The 22,346-nt window shown below is 42.9% G+C and overlaps 1 protein-coding gene across 1 annotated transcript in view; it reads right to left on the minus strand.

Annotated features, from left to right (window-relative positions):
- stab1 (stabilin 1) overlaps positions 1 to 22,346 on the minus strand; it is a 78,984-nt gene that overhangs the window by 21,564 nt on the left and 35,074 nt on the right. The window contains exons 35-57 of the mRNA XM_070994234.1: positions 21,882 to 22,010; positions 20,596 to 20,649; positions 20,134 to 20,247; positions 19,468 to 19,663; positions 19,102 to 19,197; positions 18,931 to 18,976; positions 17,386 to 17,465; positions 17,186 to 17,311; positions 15,805 to 15,878; positions 14,766 to 14,837; positions 11,863 to 11,982; positions 11,721 to 11,768; positions 11,344 to 11,421; positions 10,937 to 11,083; positions 8,496 to 8,630; positions 8,329 to 8,388; positions 7,092 to 7,268; positions 5,635 to 5,724; positions 4,357 to 4,503; positions 3,831 to 3,887; positions 3,567 to 3,735; positions 2,773 to 2,922; positions 993 to 1,097 (exon numbers count right to left, since the gene is read on the minus strand). Of these exons, the coding sequence (XP_070850335.1) occupies positions 993 to 1,097; positions 2,773 to 2,922; positions 3,567 to 3,735; positions 3,831 to 3,887; positions 4,357 to 4,503; positions 5,635 to 5,724; positions 7,092 to 7,268; positions 8,329 to 8,388; positions 8,496 to 8,630; positions 10,937 to 11,083; positions 11,344 to 11,421; positions 11,721 to 11,768; positions 11,863 to 11,982; positions 14,766 to 14,837; positions 15,805 to 15,878; positions 17,186 to 17,311; positions 17,386 to 17,465; positions 18,931 to 18,976; positions 19,102 to 19,197; positions 19,468 to 19,663; positions 20,134 to 20,247; positions 20,596 to 20,649; positions 21,882 to 22,010 (2,470 nt within the window). The remainder of the gene's footprint in view (positions 1 to 992; positions 1,098 to 2,772; positions 2,923 to 3,566; positions 3,736 to 3,830; positions 3,888 to 4,356; positions 4,504 to 5,634; positions 5,725 to 7,091; positions 7,269 to 8,328; positions 8,389 to 8,495; positions 8,631 to 10,936; positions 11,084 to 11,343; positions 11,422 to 11,720; positions 11,769 to 11,862; positions 11,983 to 14,765; positions 14,838 to 15,804; positions 15,879 to 17,185; positions 17,312 to 17,385; positions 17,466 to 18,930; positions 18,977 to 19,101; positions 19,198 to 19,467; positions 19,664 to 20,133; positions 20,248 to 20,595; positions 20,650 to 21,881; positions 22,011 to 22,346) is intronic.

The raw sequence follows: 22,346 nt of genomic DNA on the forward strand, positions 1-22,346 counted from the left end.
GCTGGAGGCAGTCACCTGGACTGTGTGTGAATTCTGCAGAGTAGAAGATGAAGAGGAAGACTGCCAGGACTGTTCCCTGAGGGCTCTCCAAGCTGCAGAAAACCATATCAGACTCACAGTCCTGTATCCTCACATACGGTGGTTGTTTGGTGAGGCAGTCCATTCTTTGAGGGGGTGCTCCACCCCTTACACTCCGACCTGTCCCTCAGAAGCATGGGTTGTATGCTGTTGAAGACACTGGAGAAATCAAAAAAGATGATTCTCACGGTGCTCCCAGGCTTTTCCAGGTGAGACAAGTTATCCACTTCAATGCCAGTTTGATAGACGAACTGTGGTGCGTCCATTGCTCGGCTCACCAGGTGGTGGAGATTGAGGTCCTTTGTGTTGGTTCCATGCGGGATGTTCTCAACAGCTGTGGAACTTTCCCAGCTCCAGGATCAGGTTGAACATGTATTCAACTATTCTGCACAACTAGTCTGTACCGGACTTCAGAGGCTTGGAAAGAAAGAGTTTTGCCTCTAAAGCCAAAGTGATTTGTAAGGAGCCACACACTGTGGTGCCACTGATCCAGAAACTCAACAAAAGGTAATCAGTTGTTACTTGTCACATGGCCAAATATAACTCAAATCAGTCAAGTGGATTTTAGAATTTCGTATGAAAAGACAAAGAAATACACCGTGACCTCTGGAGGAGGTTAAAGTTAAATTGTAAGTCTGGCAATATCCTACTCTTCTTATTATTGGCAAATCCCATCAAAAGACCAAAACCATTAAAGATTTGATCCAACAAAGAAGTAGTATGTGTGTGTCCAGAGCCTGATGTATCGTACTTTCATTTTCATTTATGTCTTCAGTAGGAACCGATGAGTTCAGGGCTAAGAGCCACAGACAGAAGTCAGAAAGTATTGAGAGACACATTAGTTCTGGTCTTTTCATGGATTTGCTGACAACATTACTTGTGTTGAAGCCCTCACATTCAGGAGGAAAACCCACCTCTTTCGCTCTGGCAGCGATCGCCCTCCCAGCCCGGCTTACAGACACACTGTCCAGAGCCCTCCATGCCCTCATCACACCTTCCCTGCTTCCCACAGCTGCAGACTGTGAAAGAGAAATAACACGACTCAACCTCCCTCGCTCTGCTAATTCAAAATAACCTGACAAAAGAGTTTTTTTCAGACATCCAAGGTTCCACAGTATCAGTCTGGTTCATTTTCTCCGTAGATGGTGTTCAGTGACTGACAGCTGGAGCTCTCTGAGGCTTGGACAGACATGAAACATTCTCGATTGAATCATCAGTACAAAAGATAAAAAAAACTGTGCTGGAAATTTTCTGCAAAAGTCAAAGGTACAAGCCTTTGGAAATAAACCATGGAAGGAAATAAACTGCATCTCCCAACGTGCACTTCAGTAATAAACATCGACTGGTTGGTGATTGGTGGAGCTGAAGCTAAACATTATGTTTTGTACAAACCTGATGAGACATTCAGCGGTTTAAATCAGTCTCTGATTCTGGATCAGTTTGGGATTAATTCAGTAACCATGGCGATGGGTTTTGTTCCCAACTGCATTGACAAAGAGTTTTGAACGAGCCGCTGATTCACACCTCTGACTGGCTTCCTCTCCACAGCCGGCAGACTGGTGTGTTCACAGACATCGAGGAGATCGCTAAAACTTTGAAACCTGAATGGCAGATGATCAGCAGCTGGCTCGTGTTTTGAACTGGGTCTGCTGGGTGACTGAGTGAAGACAGCTGGCAGGTTTGTCCTGAGCTGGAAACACACCCAGCTGTGTGATGGTGAGTGTGGACTGTTGCTATGGCGACAGACTGCAGGAGAGCTGGTGGGGGTGAGACTGTCTGCTGATTTCAGATTTTTTTGGGGGGGCGGGGGATTAAAAAGACATTATTGGAGGATAAATTAAAGTTTTCATTTCTGTTGTGGTCTTATAGCTGGAATCATAATCGGAACGGCGACGGCAGGTTTGTGCGTAGGCTCAGTAACGCTCGCCTCCTCAAAGATGGAGCTACACATCGTGGCTACAGCAGAAAAGGAGATACCACATCGGGACAACAAGAGCTGTGATTAGTCAGCTCGGCCTTCTTGAGTTTTCTCAGACAGGTTTCTGAAGCTTGTGGAGATTGTTGGTGGTGAAAACAACAACAACCAATCTGAAGAAGGGTAATCTACTCCATATGTCCAGCAGTTATGTCAGCTGCAAACCCTCTGCTGGCCATGATCGCCGCTCCTCATGACCGCACATCAGTGGCCTCATATTCACTCATGAAACAAGGTGATACAGGAGCTACCTGGCTTATATAAACAGGTGTGTACTGATGAAAGAATCCGCTTCACTTCAACCAGTGAGAGCAATGGCCAGCCCAGGATGAACGTGAGAAGCTTCTATGTGAATATTTTGAAGGTTGGCCTTTGTTGATAAACAGAGAGGAGATATTAAAGGTTTCAGAGTTTGAATGTGGGTATTTATCAACCTACAACTGGCTATTGGTACGAAACCTTTCAACTGGACTCAGTGTCTCACCACATTCACTGAAAACAAATGTCAGATGGAGATCCGTGCTTCAAGAGAATACACTAATGTATGATGCTAAAAACTAAAACATGATGATTTTACTGTGAAACTGTCCACAGAGAATCATATTACTTTATTCTGGTATTTTCTTCTGAAAGGTAGATCTCACAGATAGAAAGTCTGATGTCTTGCTTTAGTTAAAACACACTGTCCTTTAGTTTAGGGTTTCCTGTTTCTGGGGTACCTGTGCAGTTGGGGCCATAATAACCGGTGGCACACAGTTCGCAGGCTTTTCCTCTGAAGCCCTGGTTGCACGTACATCTTCCTGAACCACGCACATCATCATCGCAGACACCATGGTTGCCACAAGGGGCCTCCACACCACCTGCACAAACTGAAACACACGAGGATGGGCTGGAGTCAAAAAAACTGTGTTGGTTGATTTGTCAAACACAGACATAACCAATAACTTTAACAGTCTGCTTTCTTCAACACTACGGTGTCATTTATACTTCTGCTACCACATGTCAAAATGTCTGCTGTGACAATAAAACGACACAACAGGGAAGATGTTCATAACCACAACAAAACCAACCAGAACTGTTTCTGGAAGTGGACATTTTCAACCATTACACAACTGCCTCAGGAAAGGATTTGTAAAAGTCAGGTAATAACCAATCAGCAACAAATACAACAGCACTGTGGTCCAAAGGAGACGATCTGCTCAAATGCTGGTGAGATTGCATAAAATCAGTCCCAGAGGATGATTTCAATTGCTTTTACTGACATTATGAATCTTCTTTCAGCAGCAACATGCAAACAAAATTCCCTCATGCACACAAGAAGTATCTGAATCTAATGTGCAATGTCCTGATCCCATTCCAGCCTTCCAGAGGATGAAACCTAGACTTAAATGGCCCAATGGAGAGGTCCTAAAAACGAGCACTGGAGCCTCTACGGGACACAAGATTTTCTCCAGAACCCTGAGATAAATGTGTGTCTGAGCATCTTCCCTATGTGCCTGCCTTCCTTCCTTACCTTGACAGTCTGGGCCGTAGTGGTTTTTGCAGCACTTCTGGACCCAAGAAGGAAACTGACAAACTCTCTTACATCCTCTCCGACTGAAAGGATCGTCCAGTTCGCTAAACCAAGGTGAGTACCCCAACCTGTACCTGGTGCGAAAGTTCAAACAACTCTCCGTCTTTCTCTGGAAGAAGGCAGGACTGACATTTATCTCTCCACATAGTTTATGCCTTGTACAAGCTGCTCATGTTTAGAGTTTTTTTTTTTTACAGATTTTACCGTGTCTTGGTGCCTGAAGGGGCAGGATGGAGGGTTGAAGCAGCGTCCGCAGCGTCCCTTTTGAGATTGAAGATTTTAAGACAGAAAGCTTCCAATACGAGGACAAAGGCTAATGGTTGTAGCTGTATTACGGCCTGGACACATCAGAAAGTGGCATGCAGAATTCATCCATGTGTCTTCATAAAGTTCTTTGTTCTAGGAACTTGGTGATGTAGTTAATGGGTGAGTTATTAAAGCTGGCAACCTTACTGTTAACATGCTGGTACGGCTCAGTCACAATAGCATTTGACTGTGTCTGAGCTGTTGTTTTGTCATGTCTTGTGTTTGTGCCACCAGGAAAACTGTCCAAAAATGCCCTGATCAACAGACTATGCAAGAACAACAGATGCAAAAATAGGTAAAAAAAAAAAAAAATTGTACTAATATCGGTACTTATTTCACTATTTACTTTATAGTACAAGCATTAGCAGTTGTGTTGTGAGTGTTACAGCAGCAGTCTTAAAAATAATAGCATAGGAATACTTACGTAAGTGGTTCTGTTCTCCAAGGTATCACAGTGCGCTCCCAGACCAGGGGGCTCCAGTAACTGGTCGATGCCATAGGCCAGGCCCTCTTTGAAGGTCAGGTGGCGCTCCACTAACCTGGCTGCGTTATCGTTAATCAACACAGCTCCCTGAACATTCAGACACACACACACACACACACATGCACACACGCGCACTCACACACACACACACACACACACACACACACACACACACACACACACACACACACACACACACACACACACACACACACACACACCATCAAAGTTGAAGAAAGCAAACTGTATATCTGTGGTGTAGATATTTGTAATATCACCCTAACCCTAACCCTACACCTGAACACATATCCATGCGAAATACCTATAACCTGTGTTATCTCTCTGCAAACGCTTATCTTTATTTACTAATGCAAAATAAACTTTGACAAACAACTATATTACTCATGAAATTATTTCTTATTGGCAAAATAATTCGAAAAAAAAAAAAGCAGCAACACATCGAAAATTAGACAGGCCACAAAATAAAAAATGAGATGAACGGTATGTGTGTGTGTGGTAAAGACTTGTCTCACAGTTGTCCCACACGCCCTTTTATCCCCAAAACAGATCTGTCCAATCCAGTTCACCATCACAAAAACAAAGACAACTCAAAGCTCTGCTCCGGGTTTCACTGAGGATCTCCACGACGCCCCACGACAATGGAGAAACTCCAACTGGGAGATACACACATCCATCCTGCTGCCCTTTAAAAGTATTTTTTTTATTTCTTTGTTCATCAGAAGGTACACATTGAACAGATATGTCAACGGATTATACCACCCTCTAAAGCTGACTGAGGTGGTCACATGAGGCCTTTTTATTCTGATTAGTGGAACCTTTGGGTCCATGTACATACAGCCAACGTGTTACCTGTCAGCTCAGGTCACTTCTTGTTTACAGCTTTGGTTCGTTGGTGATAAGTCCGTGTGAACATGACGCAGAGCAGAGCTAAAGAACAACAACAGATCCGTTTGAAGCTTTCAGACAGCGACTGCTGACTGTCACAACAAGGATGTTATTGTTGTCGTCAATAAGAAACCGTGTTCTCTCCAACATCACCATGGTAATGAGACAATACCAGTTACTATAGCAACAGCCATCTGCCAGGTGCAGAAGCCAACATGACTACCTGTTTGATGTGTGTGTGTGTGTGTGTGTGTGTGTGTGTGTGTGTGTGTGTGTGTGTGTGTGTGTGTGTGTGTGTGTGTGTTTTCTTACCACCAGGGTCTTGTCACAGCTGTACTTGATGGTGGATCCGTGCATGGTACGGAAGGACGAGTATTTATCAGGCTGACTGAGGCTCATCACCTACACACACATGCACGCACACGCACACACACACACACAAAACCATAAGGAGCTGTTTCTAGAGCTACAACAGGCAGTGCTTCTCACCTCCTTTTTAATTTTGGCTTGATTGATTCATGTCATCATTCATGACCCTATGATCTTTCCTCTCCTTTGGGCTGTCAATAAAATAATGTCCAAATAAAATAATGTCCTGTACTGAGTTGAATTACTCGAATGACCAGTTTGACCTACGTGTCAGTTTCGATCAATGACAGTGAGGCTGTGTGCGGTTCCAGTCAGTGCCGTTCCACCTGTCCTGGAAGACTTCAGCGTCCCAGACAAACGGGGAGAAATTGAAGTCACGTTATCAGTGATCATGGACCCTTCTTCCCCATGTTTTTTTGTCTAAGTGTCTAAAGGGGACAACAATTTTTGAAATTGGTCCAGTATTGAGCGAGAGCGCTACAGCCAGCAGCAACTTTATCCCTTTGGGCTTTTGCACACCGTCAATGTTTTGCCACTGACAAGCTCAGATTGTTATTCTGTGTCTGATAACATAATGGAAAGGATCCCTACAGACAGACAGTTTTGTTAGAGAGTAAGATGTGTTTCGTTTAACCGGAAGCAACTGTTATATCGCTCTTGCCAAAGCCACCAGACCCCATTTAGTGAAAGTTATTTTATCAAACGCGACAGAAACAAAATAAAACTCACTTAAACTTTCTTACTGGTTTTTGTTTTATCTGTCTATCATGCAGTGCATTCAGCTCAGCCACCGGGCCGCTGAATACCAGTAGTAGTAGTAGTAGTAGTACCAGTAGTATTCAGTGTGTTTTTGGTGAAATGGAAGTTGAACTGACAGAAACAACGACAATCACCTGAAGATCAATATCAACAGAATCAATCAGCTTGTGGTGGGACAATGCTTCAAACATGGATGATGCTGTGAAGAAGCTACACTGTACACAAAACATGGATGCTTCACACACACGTTCAACCCGGCAGCACAGAAGATCTCTACAGTCAGCACAGTTTCAAGATTAGTGTCAGCGATTCAGGATCCTATGATGTCACAGGGAAGTTGACCTTTGACCTTGTGGATATAAAATGTAATCACTTCATTTTCCACTATGAGACATTTGTGTGAAATTTTGTCATAGTAAGCACAAATTTTTGAGTTACGGACAAAAATGTGTCTTATGAGCTGATAGTGACCTTTGACCATCATAATCACTAGTTGTAGTACCACACTGGTGCGTTTTGTACTCACTGTTGTCCTTTTGGCTTGTAATTATATTTTCAAATTGAACTCATGTCAAAGTAACTGCTTTGTTACTGATCCTCTTACGACCATCTTCCTCCTCCTCCTGCCTCCCTCCTCTTACCCTGGAGTTGCGTATGATGTGAGCCTTCACAGTAGCAGCCAGCTGGTCTTGGTGGTCGGGGCTGGAGAGCCAGAGCTGTCTTTCTGCTGGCAGGGAGTTGAGGGCTTTGTCTGTGGGCCAGAACATGGTGAAGGGCTGGTGGATGGACAACTGGAGCACCGGGAGTAACCCTGCATCCTGCACCAAGAGCACAGAGCACAGATCAGTGATAATAATAGTCGTAATAGTATTAACAGTAGTTGTTTTCTGCTCCAATCCCAATCCTTTAACATTGAGAATATGCTGATACCAAGTCTGAGCTCATATCTTTTTGCATTATACGTATATAACTGTACAATGTTATCTCCACATTTGAACATTACCTTTGGTCCATAAACTTTACAAAGAGCACACAAGCCAGTTTGCGTGACTTTAGTTGGCAGAGGTGCATGCACACAAACACCCACACAGACATCTTCACAATCACAGAACACCTTTCATATGTACGCTGAGTCTTGACTCTTTCATTTGGCTCTACAATTTTATATTTTCTACAGACTGACATACCCATTAAAATGCAACTGTTGATGTGATTTTGTCTTAGTGGCTGCTGGCAATTGCTCTCCATTGACTGCGCCTCTCCTACCCTTGGATACAAAACTGGTGCAGACAAGAAAATAAAAACTGTGCACTGAAACTGCCAGTTCACCAGTTTACCGCCGGCACCAAAGCGGAGCCCATTAAGTCTTAAAATAAAGTATAATAGCAGTCCGTTCTGCAGTCTCCTTCTAGCTGAGTACATGTCACAATCTGCTTCTCAGTCCTTCCTTCCGGCCACGTTCCCACTTCTACAAACCTGCTCCCTGCCATTCTCTACGAGGCCACTGGATTCCCCCCGCCATCTCAGCCACTCCCTTCTGCCCCGCAGTTACCTGACCTTCCACGTCCACTGTCTCACCTGTTTCCACTTTACCTCATCATCCCTGCAGTAACTGACCCGCCCATTCCCACTCATTCCCTGCAAGACTGCTAAATTCCTGTTTCCTGCCTATCTGAACTTCTGGATGATCTTTCTGGACTTTCCAGCCTGCAGCTTTGATTTGTTTGCCTGTTTGGACTGCCTTCCTTCCTTCCTGTCTTGTTACTCTGTCAGCATATGTACCTCCACTGTTTACTATTCAGGTTATTGGTATTCTGGTGTCTTGATATTCACGTTATTGATAGCCTGGTCTATGTTTTTTCGTTTTTTACTTTTTACCTCCACAAGTTTGTAGAAGCGGCTGTAGCCATAAAACGCAGCTGCTGCGGTGAAGTTCATCTACACAGAGAGAGAGAGAAAGAAGGAGAGAGAGAGGGGTCACACTGCCTGTCTGTCAAGTCTGATTGATCATCAGTCACTTATTAATTGAATCAAACTCAGAGCACCATGTTAGGCTTGATGCTTGGTTTGTCCTGCAGCCTATAGGGCGTCAACAGCGTGTCGATGTGGTGAATGACTCCATTAGATGTGGTGTAATCACTCTTCACAATCCTCGATCTGTTGTTGACCCAGACTGAACCCTGCAGGGAGAGAAAGACAGGAGAGGTGATGCAGACAGGAAGAAACAAAGACGACGTGAGTGGAAAGGTGTACCGTGACAGGGATGAAGATGCAGAGACAGCTGGAGAGAGGGATTTTCAGCCAAACTCAAACTTGCTTATCCCCCTCAACAGCTGTCTGTTGACAGACATGAGTCATTTTGAATTATATAATAGCACATGCCATCAGAGGTCACACTGTCTGCTAACAACTCCATGACAACCTGTTCCATGTGGAGCTACTAAAGATAAACTCCACTGAAAATCACACCAACACACTCACCTCATCTCACCTCAGCAATTCGGGGTTCAGAGTCTCACTCAAGGACATGGACAAACATATTTGTGACAGTGAGTCCTGTCCTGTCTCCTCTGAGGAGGACTTTCTGCTGCAGCAGAGCTTAAATAAAAGTGTGTGGTGCAACACAGCTAATAGTATATGATAACTTCGCCTGTTTAAGACTCTCCATCCGTTTGTCAGCACAAATTTGCATGTAAACGTTCAGCAGATGTGGTTTCTCTTAATCCACGTGAGCAAATCTACTGATTGTGGCAAGTTAGATTTGAATTTACATTCAAACAGATTTTGCAGGAAAAAATGTCAAAATATAAATGCTGCTGTCCTCCACAAACAAATAAGACAAACTGTTCAGAGGCTCACTTTGAAGACTGCATTGGGTCGATGAGTGAGTCCAAGAGTTTCATTAACTTACATTCACACAGTGAAACCTTATTTATAAACAGATACTGACTTTTGCTACATCAAGCTGATGATCAATATTCTGTGCTCTTCAGTCCAGCACCTGTCTGCCTGATTGGCCTATGTGTGTGCGTGTGTGTGTGTGTGTGTGTGTGTGTGTGTTTGTGTTTGTGTGTGCGGGCTCTATTTTCGACTCTGCCGCCAGCGCGGCGCAGGCGTGGCGGAAAGTCAGGTCTGCTGCGCCAATGGGGTGTGGCGGCACAGACTTTGGTATTTTCGTGCGCTGCGCCACCGGCGCATCTCCTCCTCCTTCTCATCTCAGTCCCACCCAGCGGCGCAACTCGGAAAGAGGGAGGGGAGAAGGCGTGGAGTGGGTTTGACACAGCCGAGTCAAATCTACACCAATCACAGCAGCTCCTCGCCTCACCTTTAAGAACGCCGCTGGCCAGGCGCATGGCAAGTGGCAAGTCCAACGCCCAAAACTTCTCCCAGGAGGAGACTGACGTCATTCATGTCTCCTGACATCCGTTTGTATATACTGTTTATTTTTTCTCAGTGTATATATATATTGTTTTATATTCTGTTCTATATTTTGTGGTATATTTTGTTTATATATATTTTCTCAATATAAATATTTTGTTTTTATATTTGCTTTTTATATATATAGTTCTCTCTCTTTTCTTTCTTTTCTAATTTTATTCTAATTCTATTCTTGTAAGGAGCACTGCAACAAAAATTTCCCCTCGGGGATAAATAAAGGATTTCTGATTCTGATTCTGATGTCTAAATATGAGGTCCTGACGAAATGACGTGGGTAATAGCGGACAACAATCATCACTTACATTTTTTCCATGTGTCTGTCTCTCTCTGTCTCTCGAGTGCTCTGAGATAGATGCAGTATATATGCTCTGTAGGATGTCACGGCTGTTTCTGGTTGGCACAGCGACGTTAACTGATTAGTTCGCATCCCTGTTCCACCTGTGTACATTCAGTCAGGGTGAGTGACCAAGCGCCGAACACGCTTGCGATGTCGTCAGATGAGATGCTGATCAAAATTTTGGTCTGACTGTATGTGCTGACTCAGATACTTGCATTGAATCGTGGCTGTTGCTAATTATTGATCGCAGGGTGCGTTCGATGAGATACCGATCAAAATATATAAATTTAGGTCTGACTGTATGTGCTGACTCAGATAGTTGCATTGAATTGTGGCTGTTGCTAATTATTGATCGCAGTGAAATGCCAGACACTGTGGGAACCTGACTGTGAGGTGTTGGTGACGTGAGCGCACGACTCCGCCAGTTTACGAAAATCCACTTGCGCCGCTGGCGCACAGAGTTGACCAGGTCTGGGGTGGTGAGCTTTCAGTGCACTTTTACGCCACCGGCGCAGACCGAAATGGTCGAAAATTCCAATGCGCCAGCTCATTATGCCAACACCTCCCTCCTTCTGCACCGCAACGCCCATCCTGGCGCACCTCTGTACGCCTCGGTTTACCAAAATACCAAGTGCGTCGTGCGCCTGCCTGCGCCACTCGAAAATACTGCTGCGCTGGCGGCGGTGTCAAAAATAGAGCCCTGTGTGTTACCTGCTGCAGGCTGAAGTGCAGCGTGTATCCCGACGTTGAGACAGCAAGCTGGGTGGTTTTGAGGTCACTCAAGGTCAAAGTCTCACAGGAAACAACGTGGTAAAGAACCAGATCAACAAGACGACCAGCCTGGTTCCATTCTTCAAACTACACACACACACACACACACACACACACACACACACACACACACACACACACACACGCCAATCAATGATATGCAGCACCTATCATGCAACAGCAATGATATTCCATGCTCAAGACTCACATATAAATATTGACTTATTGTATGATTTCAGCCTACAGGTAAATGACCGTATAGTTTTTCTTGCTTAAAAACTTCAGGTCACATTAGTAATACTTTTACAGCTAAATTAGATAAAACACAAACAGGATGTTGTACACACAGAGGAGTCGCTGTTTCCCTCAACAGGAACGAAGACAGTGAACGGCCCGCCACCGTAAAGACCGCGAGTGCCTGACATCTGAGAAATACAAAGAGACCGCAGAGAGCAGTGAAATAAAAAAATAAATTCTGCCTTTTGTTAATCATAACTTTAACTAAATGAAGATGCAAGTCAAAACAAACCCCAAAGAGCTGTATATTGATTTCTAGCCAAAAATGTATTTCAGTTGGACTTGAATCATTACAGTTTTCATTTCATGATTGCTTTAATTAAATCATGTGTAAGCACCGTGCCACCGAAAAATTAAAGAAGTCCAACCTACAGAACAGCAAGAGACGTTAGGTTTTATTGACTGCGTGGACTTCAACAGCACTCACAGATAACATTCGATGGAAGTAGATGTTCTCTGGCTGCCGGAACAGCTCCTGTAAGACAGACAACACAACGTCCTGTGAGGAGGGAGGGGTGCAGCAGTGGGAGGTCAGAAGTCAGGGGGAGGTCAGAGGTCATGTGACTCACATTGTTGGTGGTTCCCCGACAATCAAAGCCATCACCCACGTGGCCTATGAGGCAGGTACAGTTCCTTTGACCCTGGCCCATGTACTCACAGTGAGCATGTCTACTGCAGCCGCCATTGTTCTGCACACACACATGCACACATGCACACACACACACACACACACACACACACACACACACACACACACACACACACACACACACACACACACACACACACACACACACACACACAACATGGATTTAATTGCTGATATAGGACAGGCAGTAACAGCCCTGCATCCATTTTCAGTTTTAACAAAATCATTGATAATGTTTTTGATCACCTGAGTCATCCATCAGTTTATATACTGCCACAAATATCTCTCGCCTCACTGCTGCTCAAGGCAAACATGAAAAAATATAGAATTTGTCTAAGTTTTAGGTTTCTCATAAATGCTCAGAAGCTCAGTGAGCACGTCAGCTCCTTTTGTCCTTTTACATCCTTTAAAAGCACAAGAGCATTTAATGAGCTGACAGGAAGAGCAGGACAGCTTCTCTCCGGGAAACTGTTCTTCTCCAGACTTTACCACAAACGTTTCGGGGACACTGAAACTCCTGTCAGTATGTTACAAACTCATCTCAGAAGTGTAGCAGAACAAGACCTGCATCTGACCTTTCCCTCCCGCATTCCACCAGGAGAGCTGGGGAGGAAACAACATTCCAACTACAAAGAGTTACTTATCATTGAAACTGTTTCCAGGAAGGTGTTAATCTTTCTTCCAGCTTCACACCAGATAAAGGCGTTAAAACCGTCAGGACTGGCGATTAACAAGTCTCAAGAGGTTTCAAGAACCGGACAACAATGACAAGTTGCAAATCAGACATTCCCGGTGCAAACAGTTTTGTGTGCCTTCTTTTCTAACACATCAGGATAATGCAAACGATATGTCTGATTCAACTTTGGATGTTCCCACAGCACTAAACCCATTGTTTGTATGGTCTCAATGTTTTTTCCGTGTTTCTAGCTTATGAAGCATGTTTGTCCGGGTTTCCACCATGGAACCATACTGCCATCTAGAAACTAGTAGCGGTTACGTTTTAGATACGTGACATGAGACAGTTATAATTAGTAGTGCTTAATTCACCAAATATAATCTGCCGGTCCTTGTTTCTTTGTTCTATTAGTTGGTTTACTGTTAGTTATCGTATGGGTTAGCATTAGTATTGAAGAATGTTGCCATTAATCAACAAAATGTGCGAACATCCATACTGTAAACAATGTTGAAGTGTGACTGAAAATGAAAATGAATCATTTAAACTCTGAGATTGACCATAGTGAGAAGCAGATGAGGCCATCGCAGGCAACCGTTAGTTAATGTTTTTTTATAGGATGAAAAACAGCGTTCACCTGTGAATCATTCTAAAGCACGCAAAGGCCTGTTTGCCGCAGTCTGCACCAAATGCTCACTTTTCTTCTTGACTTCATTTTTACTTCATTTCACTTCTTCAGCATTTTTAGTTTTCTTTAGTTCTTGTAACTTCAATTTTTGCTCGTCGGTTGTCTTTTCCCCACCTGTTGGCGCATTATTGTAATCTTTTGTCTACTTTCCCTCGCCACGTTAAATCGCATAAGTTTTTTAAGTAAAAGCCGAACTCTTCTTTTCTTTAACCATTAAGGCAATCACGTAATAATATTTTTGTAAGTATTCCCGGAAGTATTCCCAACTTTATTATTAACCGAGAAGTTTGCCAAACGATCATTGACCTCTTTGGACTGAAGTTCTGCAGCCAGCCTCAACCCATCTGTCTGGGTCAAATAGCCACCGAAAGAGCCGCTTCTCTTTTGTTTAAGTCATTGTCAGAGAGTGTCGTTTTGAGCTGGAAATAGACGATCACTGTATCGAGAACTTACGCTTCAGACAATGAGACTGATCTACCGTTTTCATTAATTATTATTGAATAAGTATTAAAAGAAAAGAGTAAATAAAATCCTTCTGATCTGATGAAGGTTGGTTCCCTTTCTATATTATCGAGTGCAAACAAGGTTTAATGACCTAGTTCACCTACAGAAGACAATCATATCTGTGCAGTTTGGGAAATATCTTACAGGACAAACAAATGCTCCCATTAATACTGTCTGTTGACTACTGTTAAATATACATGCTGTTTATTCTTTGCTAATTAATTTAATGGGTTGCAATTTACGTGTATGCACCAAATAAGCCAACAGTACGGCTGGAGGTAATGGGCTGCAAACACAGAGAGCTCACTGTTATTATTCTGCTGCTGCATTCTGCAGAATTTATCTTGATTATCCAGAAGAAATGAGGTTTGAAGATTTGCTTAAAGTAGAAAATAAAAAAAAATCAGTTGAAGAAACATCTTGATGATTACTGCTATAGTCCAAATGATCTCACTGTATGAACGTGAAATCTGCGTGGAACAGCTCACTGTCAGATTTGAATACCTAATGAAGATGCTCATTTTTGGAGAAATTTTGAGATTATAATGGGTGTGTATTGCACGGAATGTTCGTGTCACAGTGCGTGACATCATCGGTCATCAGAGAGAGCCTAAAAAAATCGTCAATTAATCGTCAATGGCAACCACCTCAAGTTGCCATGGCAACCTCTGAGCCTAAATAAATACTTGAAAAATGAACGTTTGTCGTAGGTGTGCTACTTGTATATAATATCATAATGTTACTAGTATTAATTAAATCTCATCATAATGTGCACACTCCAACAGTAGCCGCCGTGGTCCTTTCAAAATTTCCTCAGAGGAAATTTTCTAGTTCCAGCTACTCTCACCTCAGATTCCTTTTTTTTTTAATTTTTAGAAAACAAGTGTCAGTATCTTCCAACAGGACAGAATAAAGCAGATGGCTGCACAAGATTCAGCACAATGACACATATACATACATTTCTGCAGGGGTTTGTAGGATAACAGAACCTCCCTGATCCCTGAAAGCCCACCAAACACCTACAGGAGGTCTGGAGATGACAACAGAGCAGACAGAAAACAGTCAGTCAGTAAAACAGCTAATCACTGCATCCATCTGTTCCCTCCTAATCAATCAATCAATTATCAATTTTCCATAACTTCTGTTTTTCCACCAGTGAATCTGCATCAAATGACTTCTTTAAAGCTGCAAACACAGTACTGTTTGCAAAGATCTTTTTTTCAAGTCATTTGAAGATGCAATACTCACCAAAGAAGCACATAATCAACCAGATTTGAGACTCAACGAGGTTGGGCCTCAAGATTAGATTAAAATGATGGCGTCATCATTTCAGATGATTCTGTACTTAAGATGTGCATACACACATATCAGAATCTAATTTCCACAGACCAAGTGGCAACCAGTAAAGTCAGGCAACCAGCTGCCCATTTTGTCCAGCTGGTCATCCTGTCATGCAAATAATGTGGTTTAGCTAATTCAGTTAAACCAGGGGTTTTCATGCACAAGTCTTGGTTCGTCTTTCCATTGTTCAAATAATCACCAATTCTGGTTTGGTCGAAATAAACTCTTAATTCACTGCATTAGATGTGAAAAAAATGAGAATAATTTCACATCTAACTCTGTGAATTCAGGGTTTATTTTGAACAAACCAGAGGTGGCAATTGTTGGAACAGAAGACGATATACCAAGAAGGTTTTGGTGAGTTTCATTTTGTTTCTGTTGAGTTTGAACAAAGTGCATTTTATGATGAGAAAATTATTGATTCTGTGAATGGAAAATACCAAAGTTACCCTTGAAGATTAACATAAATGGCAGCAATTTCAGAAAAGCTCAGTTTTGATGGGAGAAAAGCGTTTCAGACTGGTTGGATGGCTGAAATAGAGAACAATTTAACTGGCTTAGACCCTAACTGAACTGAGTCTCAAGACTGTGTTGGGTTTGGTTTAACTGTGCAGCAAAGAAATCTGACAAATGACTCCAGTACAGTGATGTCTTACAGTGTTGGGGCCTGTTCTGATGCACTCTGCTGACTTGTGGCAGCCTCCATTGTTGACCAGACAACCATCCATCTCTGTGAACACACAACACATTGGAAATAAAGTTTTACGACACATACAACATGTAAACCAGAAAGATTTACAGTGTTCAGATGTTGTTCCCTCCTGCTCAGCTGCCAAGACTACTCCTACTCCTACTACGCCTCCAGAGGACCTTCTACTCTCAGAATCCAAGAGAGATGTGAGATAAATGAGTGAGTAAGAGTTAAGCTGCTGGGCCTGATAACATCCCTGGTCATCTATTTAGACATGTGCCAACCAACAAGTTGATGTTATTACTGGCATTTTTAACATGTCACTGTCAGAGGAGGGTTTTCCCACCAGCTTCAAGACAGCCACCATTGTTCCTGTGCCTGAAAGTCTGCAATGTCTAGTCAAAATGACAACTGCCTGGTGGCACTCAACACCATTCTTTTGAAGTGCTTTGACAACATAGTTCTCTATCATATCAAAGACAACATCCCAGCCAGCCTGGACCCTCACCACCAATCTCCCTCATTGAAATTAGTTGGGGGGCTCAGCACTCTGGGCTTGAGTGCCATAATCTGCATCTGAGTGCAGGACTACAGACCATAGACTCCTTCACTCTAGTGCTGGAGCCCCCCCAGGGCTATGTGCTCAGACCCCTCCTGTTCAAACTGTACACCCACAATTGCAATCCCAGACATGGAGAGGAGTCTGTTGTGAGGTTTCTGGATGACATCACCTTCATCAACCAGAGACTTAATGCCGGGGGGTAAAATCAGTACATCATTGGTATGCGTCTACTGAGCATCAGTGATATCGGTGAGGCGCCCGCACAGAGCTCACCCCAGCCACAGCCTGTTCACTCTGCTGCTGTCTGGCAATCAGTACATTAGTAGCCAAATCCATAGCATCGTAAATTCATCCATGATTGAAGGCAAGCAATCGTGCATTAACCAAATCCACAGCCACGGCTTCAATCACCACAAACAGGCAGAGCAGCTTTACTCACAACCACTGGCTGTATACTGAAGTTTGGCTGTTTCAAAGGACTATTGAGCAATAAATGTACAATGTAAAGTGTCACATCGGCTTTCCTTTCTGTAGTATCTGCAGATGGTTTCCCTAAACTTGCAGAGTATTCCAACTGAACTGGAACAAAACATTAACTGATAGTATGGATCAGTGGGAATGCAAAAAATATTATAAGTTAATGCAAAAGGAGCTCAGAACAAACAATCCCTTGGAGGCTCAGTATTTAGCCACTTTCAAGTCTTTGAATTCACAATTTTTCTAATTTATATTTAACATTTTAAGACTCTCACAGGTCTTGGTACGGAGGCTCAGGACTACATACCCAGGCAGACGACCCCATCTCCAGTGTAGCCCTCTCTACAGGAACAGGTTCTCTCTCCTGCTGAGACCTTTGTGCAGACAGCAAACTCTGAACATCCACCGTTATACCTGCTGCACATATCCAGCTCTGTCAAAGAGAGAGAGAAAATAATCAAATTTGATATTTGTCCAGAATGTGTATGTGTGTCTGTGTGTGTTTACCTTTACAGTACGTTCCGTTGCCGTCATATCCAGCCACACACACACAGACAGCAGCTGAACCCTTCGGCCCTGTTATACAACTGCAGCAGAGGACAAACTGTTCAATATCTGTCACAGATTTTGTCTGAAGCTGGAAGCAGCGATCATCTGCAACCAATTTGGCATGTTTAAAGTCTGGCAATATTCTACATTTTTCTCATCATGAACAAATGTCATCAGCAGACACAAACCAACAATAAATGTATCCTATTCTATTAACAAGTCTTATGTGTGTGACCAAAGCATACATTACACTGTATATATCTTATTCCTCTGTGCCATAGAGATCAATTACAAACATGTTCCATAATGACCATGAACACACACACTGCAGATTATTTTGACTCTATATTATATTTTGACAGACCGTATATTTATTATATTAATAAGAAAAATAGAGAATAGTGCCAGAACTGTACTTTAATCGGGCAAAGAATGTCTCCTCATTGTATGACTTATATGTGTCATATATAACGATTACATCTACATTTCCCATTGACTGTAGTTCAATCAACAAACAACTCTATTAGCTGGCTACATCAGTAAAGGGTCAACTACAAGTAATTCAACTATGTTAGTAAATGTGATTCAGAAACTTTGTCCCCATTCACAGTTGAAAAAAGTTTACAGATCAACACAGATTCCAAATTGATCGCTCGAAGGCAGCTGATTAGTTAGCAGCATGTTAGCAGTCAACTACCCAATAAAAGCAGAAATCCATCAGAATGCTCTGGTAAACAGATGACATCCTTGTGCTGAGTAATAACATTTTTGAACACTACTACTGCAGTGCTGCAAACTACTACTAGATTTAGCAACTTTTAAGGTCCAAATGTAGTCACATTTTGGGTGGACATTAGCATCTCTCCCTTGAACAGAGGTGCAGGTATTCGTCATTGAATATGCACTCACCCTGCTCACAATGAAAGTCCTGAATGACGCCAAACGTGCATCAGATAATAAAGACGACTGTGTCGTCCTTTGAATTGACGGATCTAATACTGTCGATCATAAAATTCTTTTGAAACATGTAGATTCTGTGGATTTGATGAATAATCCTGTAATTGGTTTGTAGATTATCTCAGTGCTAAAAGACAAGCTGCTGTGACTGATTAACTAGGTAATGCAATGTTTTGTTTTGTTCTGTCTCATTGGGAAGGGTCCTGGGAAGGTGGGGGGTATCATTGTTCATCTTTGTCATTTTGCTGCAAAGAAAAATCAATAAACAGTGTTTTCAAAAAAAATAATTAATAAAAGGGTCTAACAATTCTTGCTAGACATTTAGACAACAACACAAAATAGTGAACATGCCATGGTGAATGATTTCAGACAGTCAGGTAGGTCGTCTTTCACTTGTCCCAGTGTATTCTGGGTAAATTTACATCTTCTCCAAGTCCAGTGGTTCTTGATCCAGATCACACACTGAGCACGCACGCACGCACGCACGCACGCACGCACGCACGCACGCACGCACGCACTAGCTGTCACAACAACTGGAGGACTTACTTGGCGTTCTCGTCACACACACCTCCACAGGCGTCATCTTTAATCTCTGAGACACACACAGACACACACATAAAGATTTCAGGTGATAACAGGGTACAGAAAATATTGAGTGTGGATACAATTTCACTGTGCGCATGTATGTGTGTGTGTGTGTGTGTGTGTGTGTCTTACCTATAGAGCAGGAAGCGCCTTTCCAACCTTTATAACACACACACTTGCCACTTCCTGCCAGACCGTCCTCACACTTCCCATGATTGCACACGCACTCTGCAACACACACACACACACACACACACATTTCTTTTTTAGCAGTCAACAACTACATCTGCCATGAGGCCTCGATAATGTTTCATGAAGTCTGCTCTTGTTCTTTGGTCAATCTGATCGAGTAAACGCCCCCTTGTGGCAGAATTACATTAAGGCAGAAAAAACTTCTTTCTGTGTGTTCAGGAGTGTTTCTGTCATGGTGTGTGTGTGTGTGCGTGTGTGTGTGTGTGTGTGTGTGTGTGTGTGTGTGTGTGTGTGTGTGTTCCTCACTGGAGGTGCAGTTGACTCCATAGCGTCCCGGCTCACAGTCCTCGCATGCAGTGCCATGGAAACCTTCGTAGCATCGGCACTCGCCGTTACCGTGGTTGCCATCCTGACACTCCCCGTGATTGGAGCACCAGCTGCCAATATCCCCGGGGCATTTGAAGCACTCATGGCCGTAGTAACCGGGGCAACAGGAGAAATCCTGCAGGACAGACCATCAGTTTTATTATTATTATTATTATTATTACACCTTTTCAGGCCTGGAATCTGCACCACTGATGACCTGATTTGTTTAAAGTGATGTTTTTTAGTAATAGTTAGTTACTAGTATTTGCTACATAACACTAACAACCAGCTAATTCTTGCAGGTATCAGTACAGTAATAGTATTGCAGTAATTAGAACAACAACATTACGGCTTGTTTCTGTACTAGTGGCAAAACTGTAGTCAAGAATATTTACTGGACTGGAGGTTAAAACACAGCCAAAGAGACTGAGTGAAAATGGAGACTAAAGAGTGTCCTCTGCTGAGAACAAGACTGATCAAAGATTTAATGAGCTGCTGTTATTTTTATCCTGTTACTGGAGAGTCGACTCCAATTAAATGAATTAAAATGATTCAGAGCCAGTTTATACTGGTAGAACTAAAGTGCTAGTGTTAGTGTCAGCGAACCGTGATTAATCGAAGACATTTGATGACACATCCTGGCACGGACTTCCTCCTGGATCCAACGCGTTTCCTGTATTTACAGTTGGGTCGCATGTTGGCTGGAAACTGTTCTTTAATCTGCAATCAAACACATTAGAAAGCCAGACTCTGAGCTTTGAGAGAACAATTGTACTTACAAAGATGACTGAGAAAGACTGATGGCTGAGCTTACTTCATTTTGTCAATTACACCTGCTCAAAGAGTAAAAACTGGACTCAGACAGATTTTTTTCAGTGTGCTGCAAACAACCCCAACCACCTGATAAACATAATGTAATCCTCTCGATCCTGACTTTGTGAATGTTTGAATCTGGTGGGTGATTTAACTCGGGGGTCACTATTGAGGCTGTAGATCGTGTTTCTAGATGATGCTGCACAGGTGTTTGTGTTATTGTGCCCACCCCCCGTAGAGTAGCAGCTTTCTTACTGGTTTGTAGCTGTATAGGCATCGAGGTGGTCCTTCACAGTCTGCACACCTTCCCTGGAGATAAGAACAGAGAGAGGGCGAGAGGGGTTGGGATAATTGCCATCCATCCATCCATCCATCCATCCATCCATCCATCCATCCATCCATCCATCCATCCATCCATCCATCCATTTATCCATCCATCCATCCATTTATCAATGCATCCTGAAAATAAATGTCTAAGAACCACATCTGTATCTGCAGCAGAATCTGCACACTGCTAATCCAATGATTTTGTCCACAAGACCAAACAAAATACTTTGAGAAAATGAGGTGCATTACGGGAATAACGCTTAAATTTTAAATAAACTCTTTTAATTAAACACTCCTCAGCCAGGAGATGCATTTAAATGAGCAGTAAAAAAAAAGTTTAGTGTGGTTCACCAGTAATGTGAAATCAGCAGCTTCCGATTTAAGAACAGCTGCACCAGACCGCAGTGCCACTATGCAAGGTTGTTCAGCTATGTTAACCTTAATTAAATGATGTGTAAATGACATCAGGCAGCAACAAAATAACCCCACACATCTCTGCACACTTCAGACTTTTGGGTTATAACTTGGTATTCTGCCTGTTTATGCAGGCGACACCAGATTACAGAGATTAATGCAGAAACAACATATCCAAGTCACAAAAATTATGATATAATGTGACCATTAAAGTTCCATTTATTTATATTGTACGTGATGATACAGTGACATTAAAACTGAAACACCATCTGTTTGATACAATCATACAAACTGCTTCACCAGCACCAACAACTCCATGTTTTATTTCTATTGTCATTCCACTAAAAACCAACATCGTCTCTGGCTGCAGATGTTCAGTGCACCGTCCACAACAATATAATTACTGGATATTAATTTGTTGAGCTGCTGTTGTTATGCTTCACTGTGACTGGCTCAGCAGTTTCAAAGCGATGGGACCAGTGTTGTGATTGGCTGAGAACAGATTTAGACAAGGACAGCTCCCACAGTAAAAACAGTATTTCCAAAATCTCTAGCAGTGGACACATTTCTACCATCGCACAGCATATGCTGCCATACGGCCCAACCCTTCACTCAGCCTGTTTACATTCATGAACCAAAGCAACAGCTTCATCCTTCCATTTATTAAATCATCTGTCTATTCACTCATTCGTCCCTCCACCTGCTCATACATCCACCCATCATCTGTCCACCACTCCATCCATCCATCTGTCCACTGATCCATTCTCCGTTCATCCATCCATCACTCCCTCCATCCTTACGTTGACCTGCAGGGTGACCTGTTTGCTGCATCTGTTACGGTGGACTTTGAGGACCTCAGGGAGGACTGTGATGACACCGCCCTGGGTCTCAGTGAAACCGCCATCAAGGAGAACGTCATTCACAACTGTCTGGAGGACAAGAGGAGGAGAAACAACTCAGACTCTTCTCTCTATCTGACTGGTGAAGATTGAAGGTCTTCTTTCCAATCATGCCATCACTTTTTAGATTGATTTCCTTCTTTCCAGGCAGCCACCGGTTTCAGTTTAGAGACTTGAATCTGGCTGCATAGTGATAATCCATCACAGTCAACATTTAGGAAGGTTGAATTTTCTGTCAAAGTTTCTGCTATAACCTGCATAATGCAGCAGTGAGCAGAAACTCTCCTCAGTGACGCATTCATCCTCAAACTGACAGTCAGCTACAGAGAAGCATTTCATTGACAATCGCTGTCATAAAAATCTAAC

The sequence above is a fragment of the Chaetodon trifascialis genome, chromosome 3 (assembly GCF_039877785.1).
Source record: "Chaetodon trifascialis isolate fChaTrf1 chromosome 3, fChaTrf1.hap1, whole genome shotgun sequence".
Classification (NCBI taxonomy): domain Eukaryota; kingdom Metazoa; phylum Chordata; class Actinopteri; order Chaetodontiformes; family Chaetodontidae; genus Chaetodon; species Chaetodon trifascialis.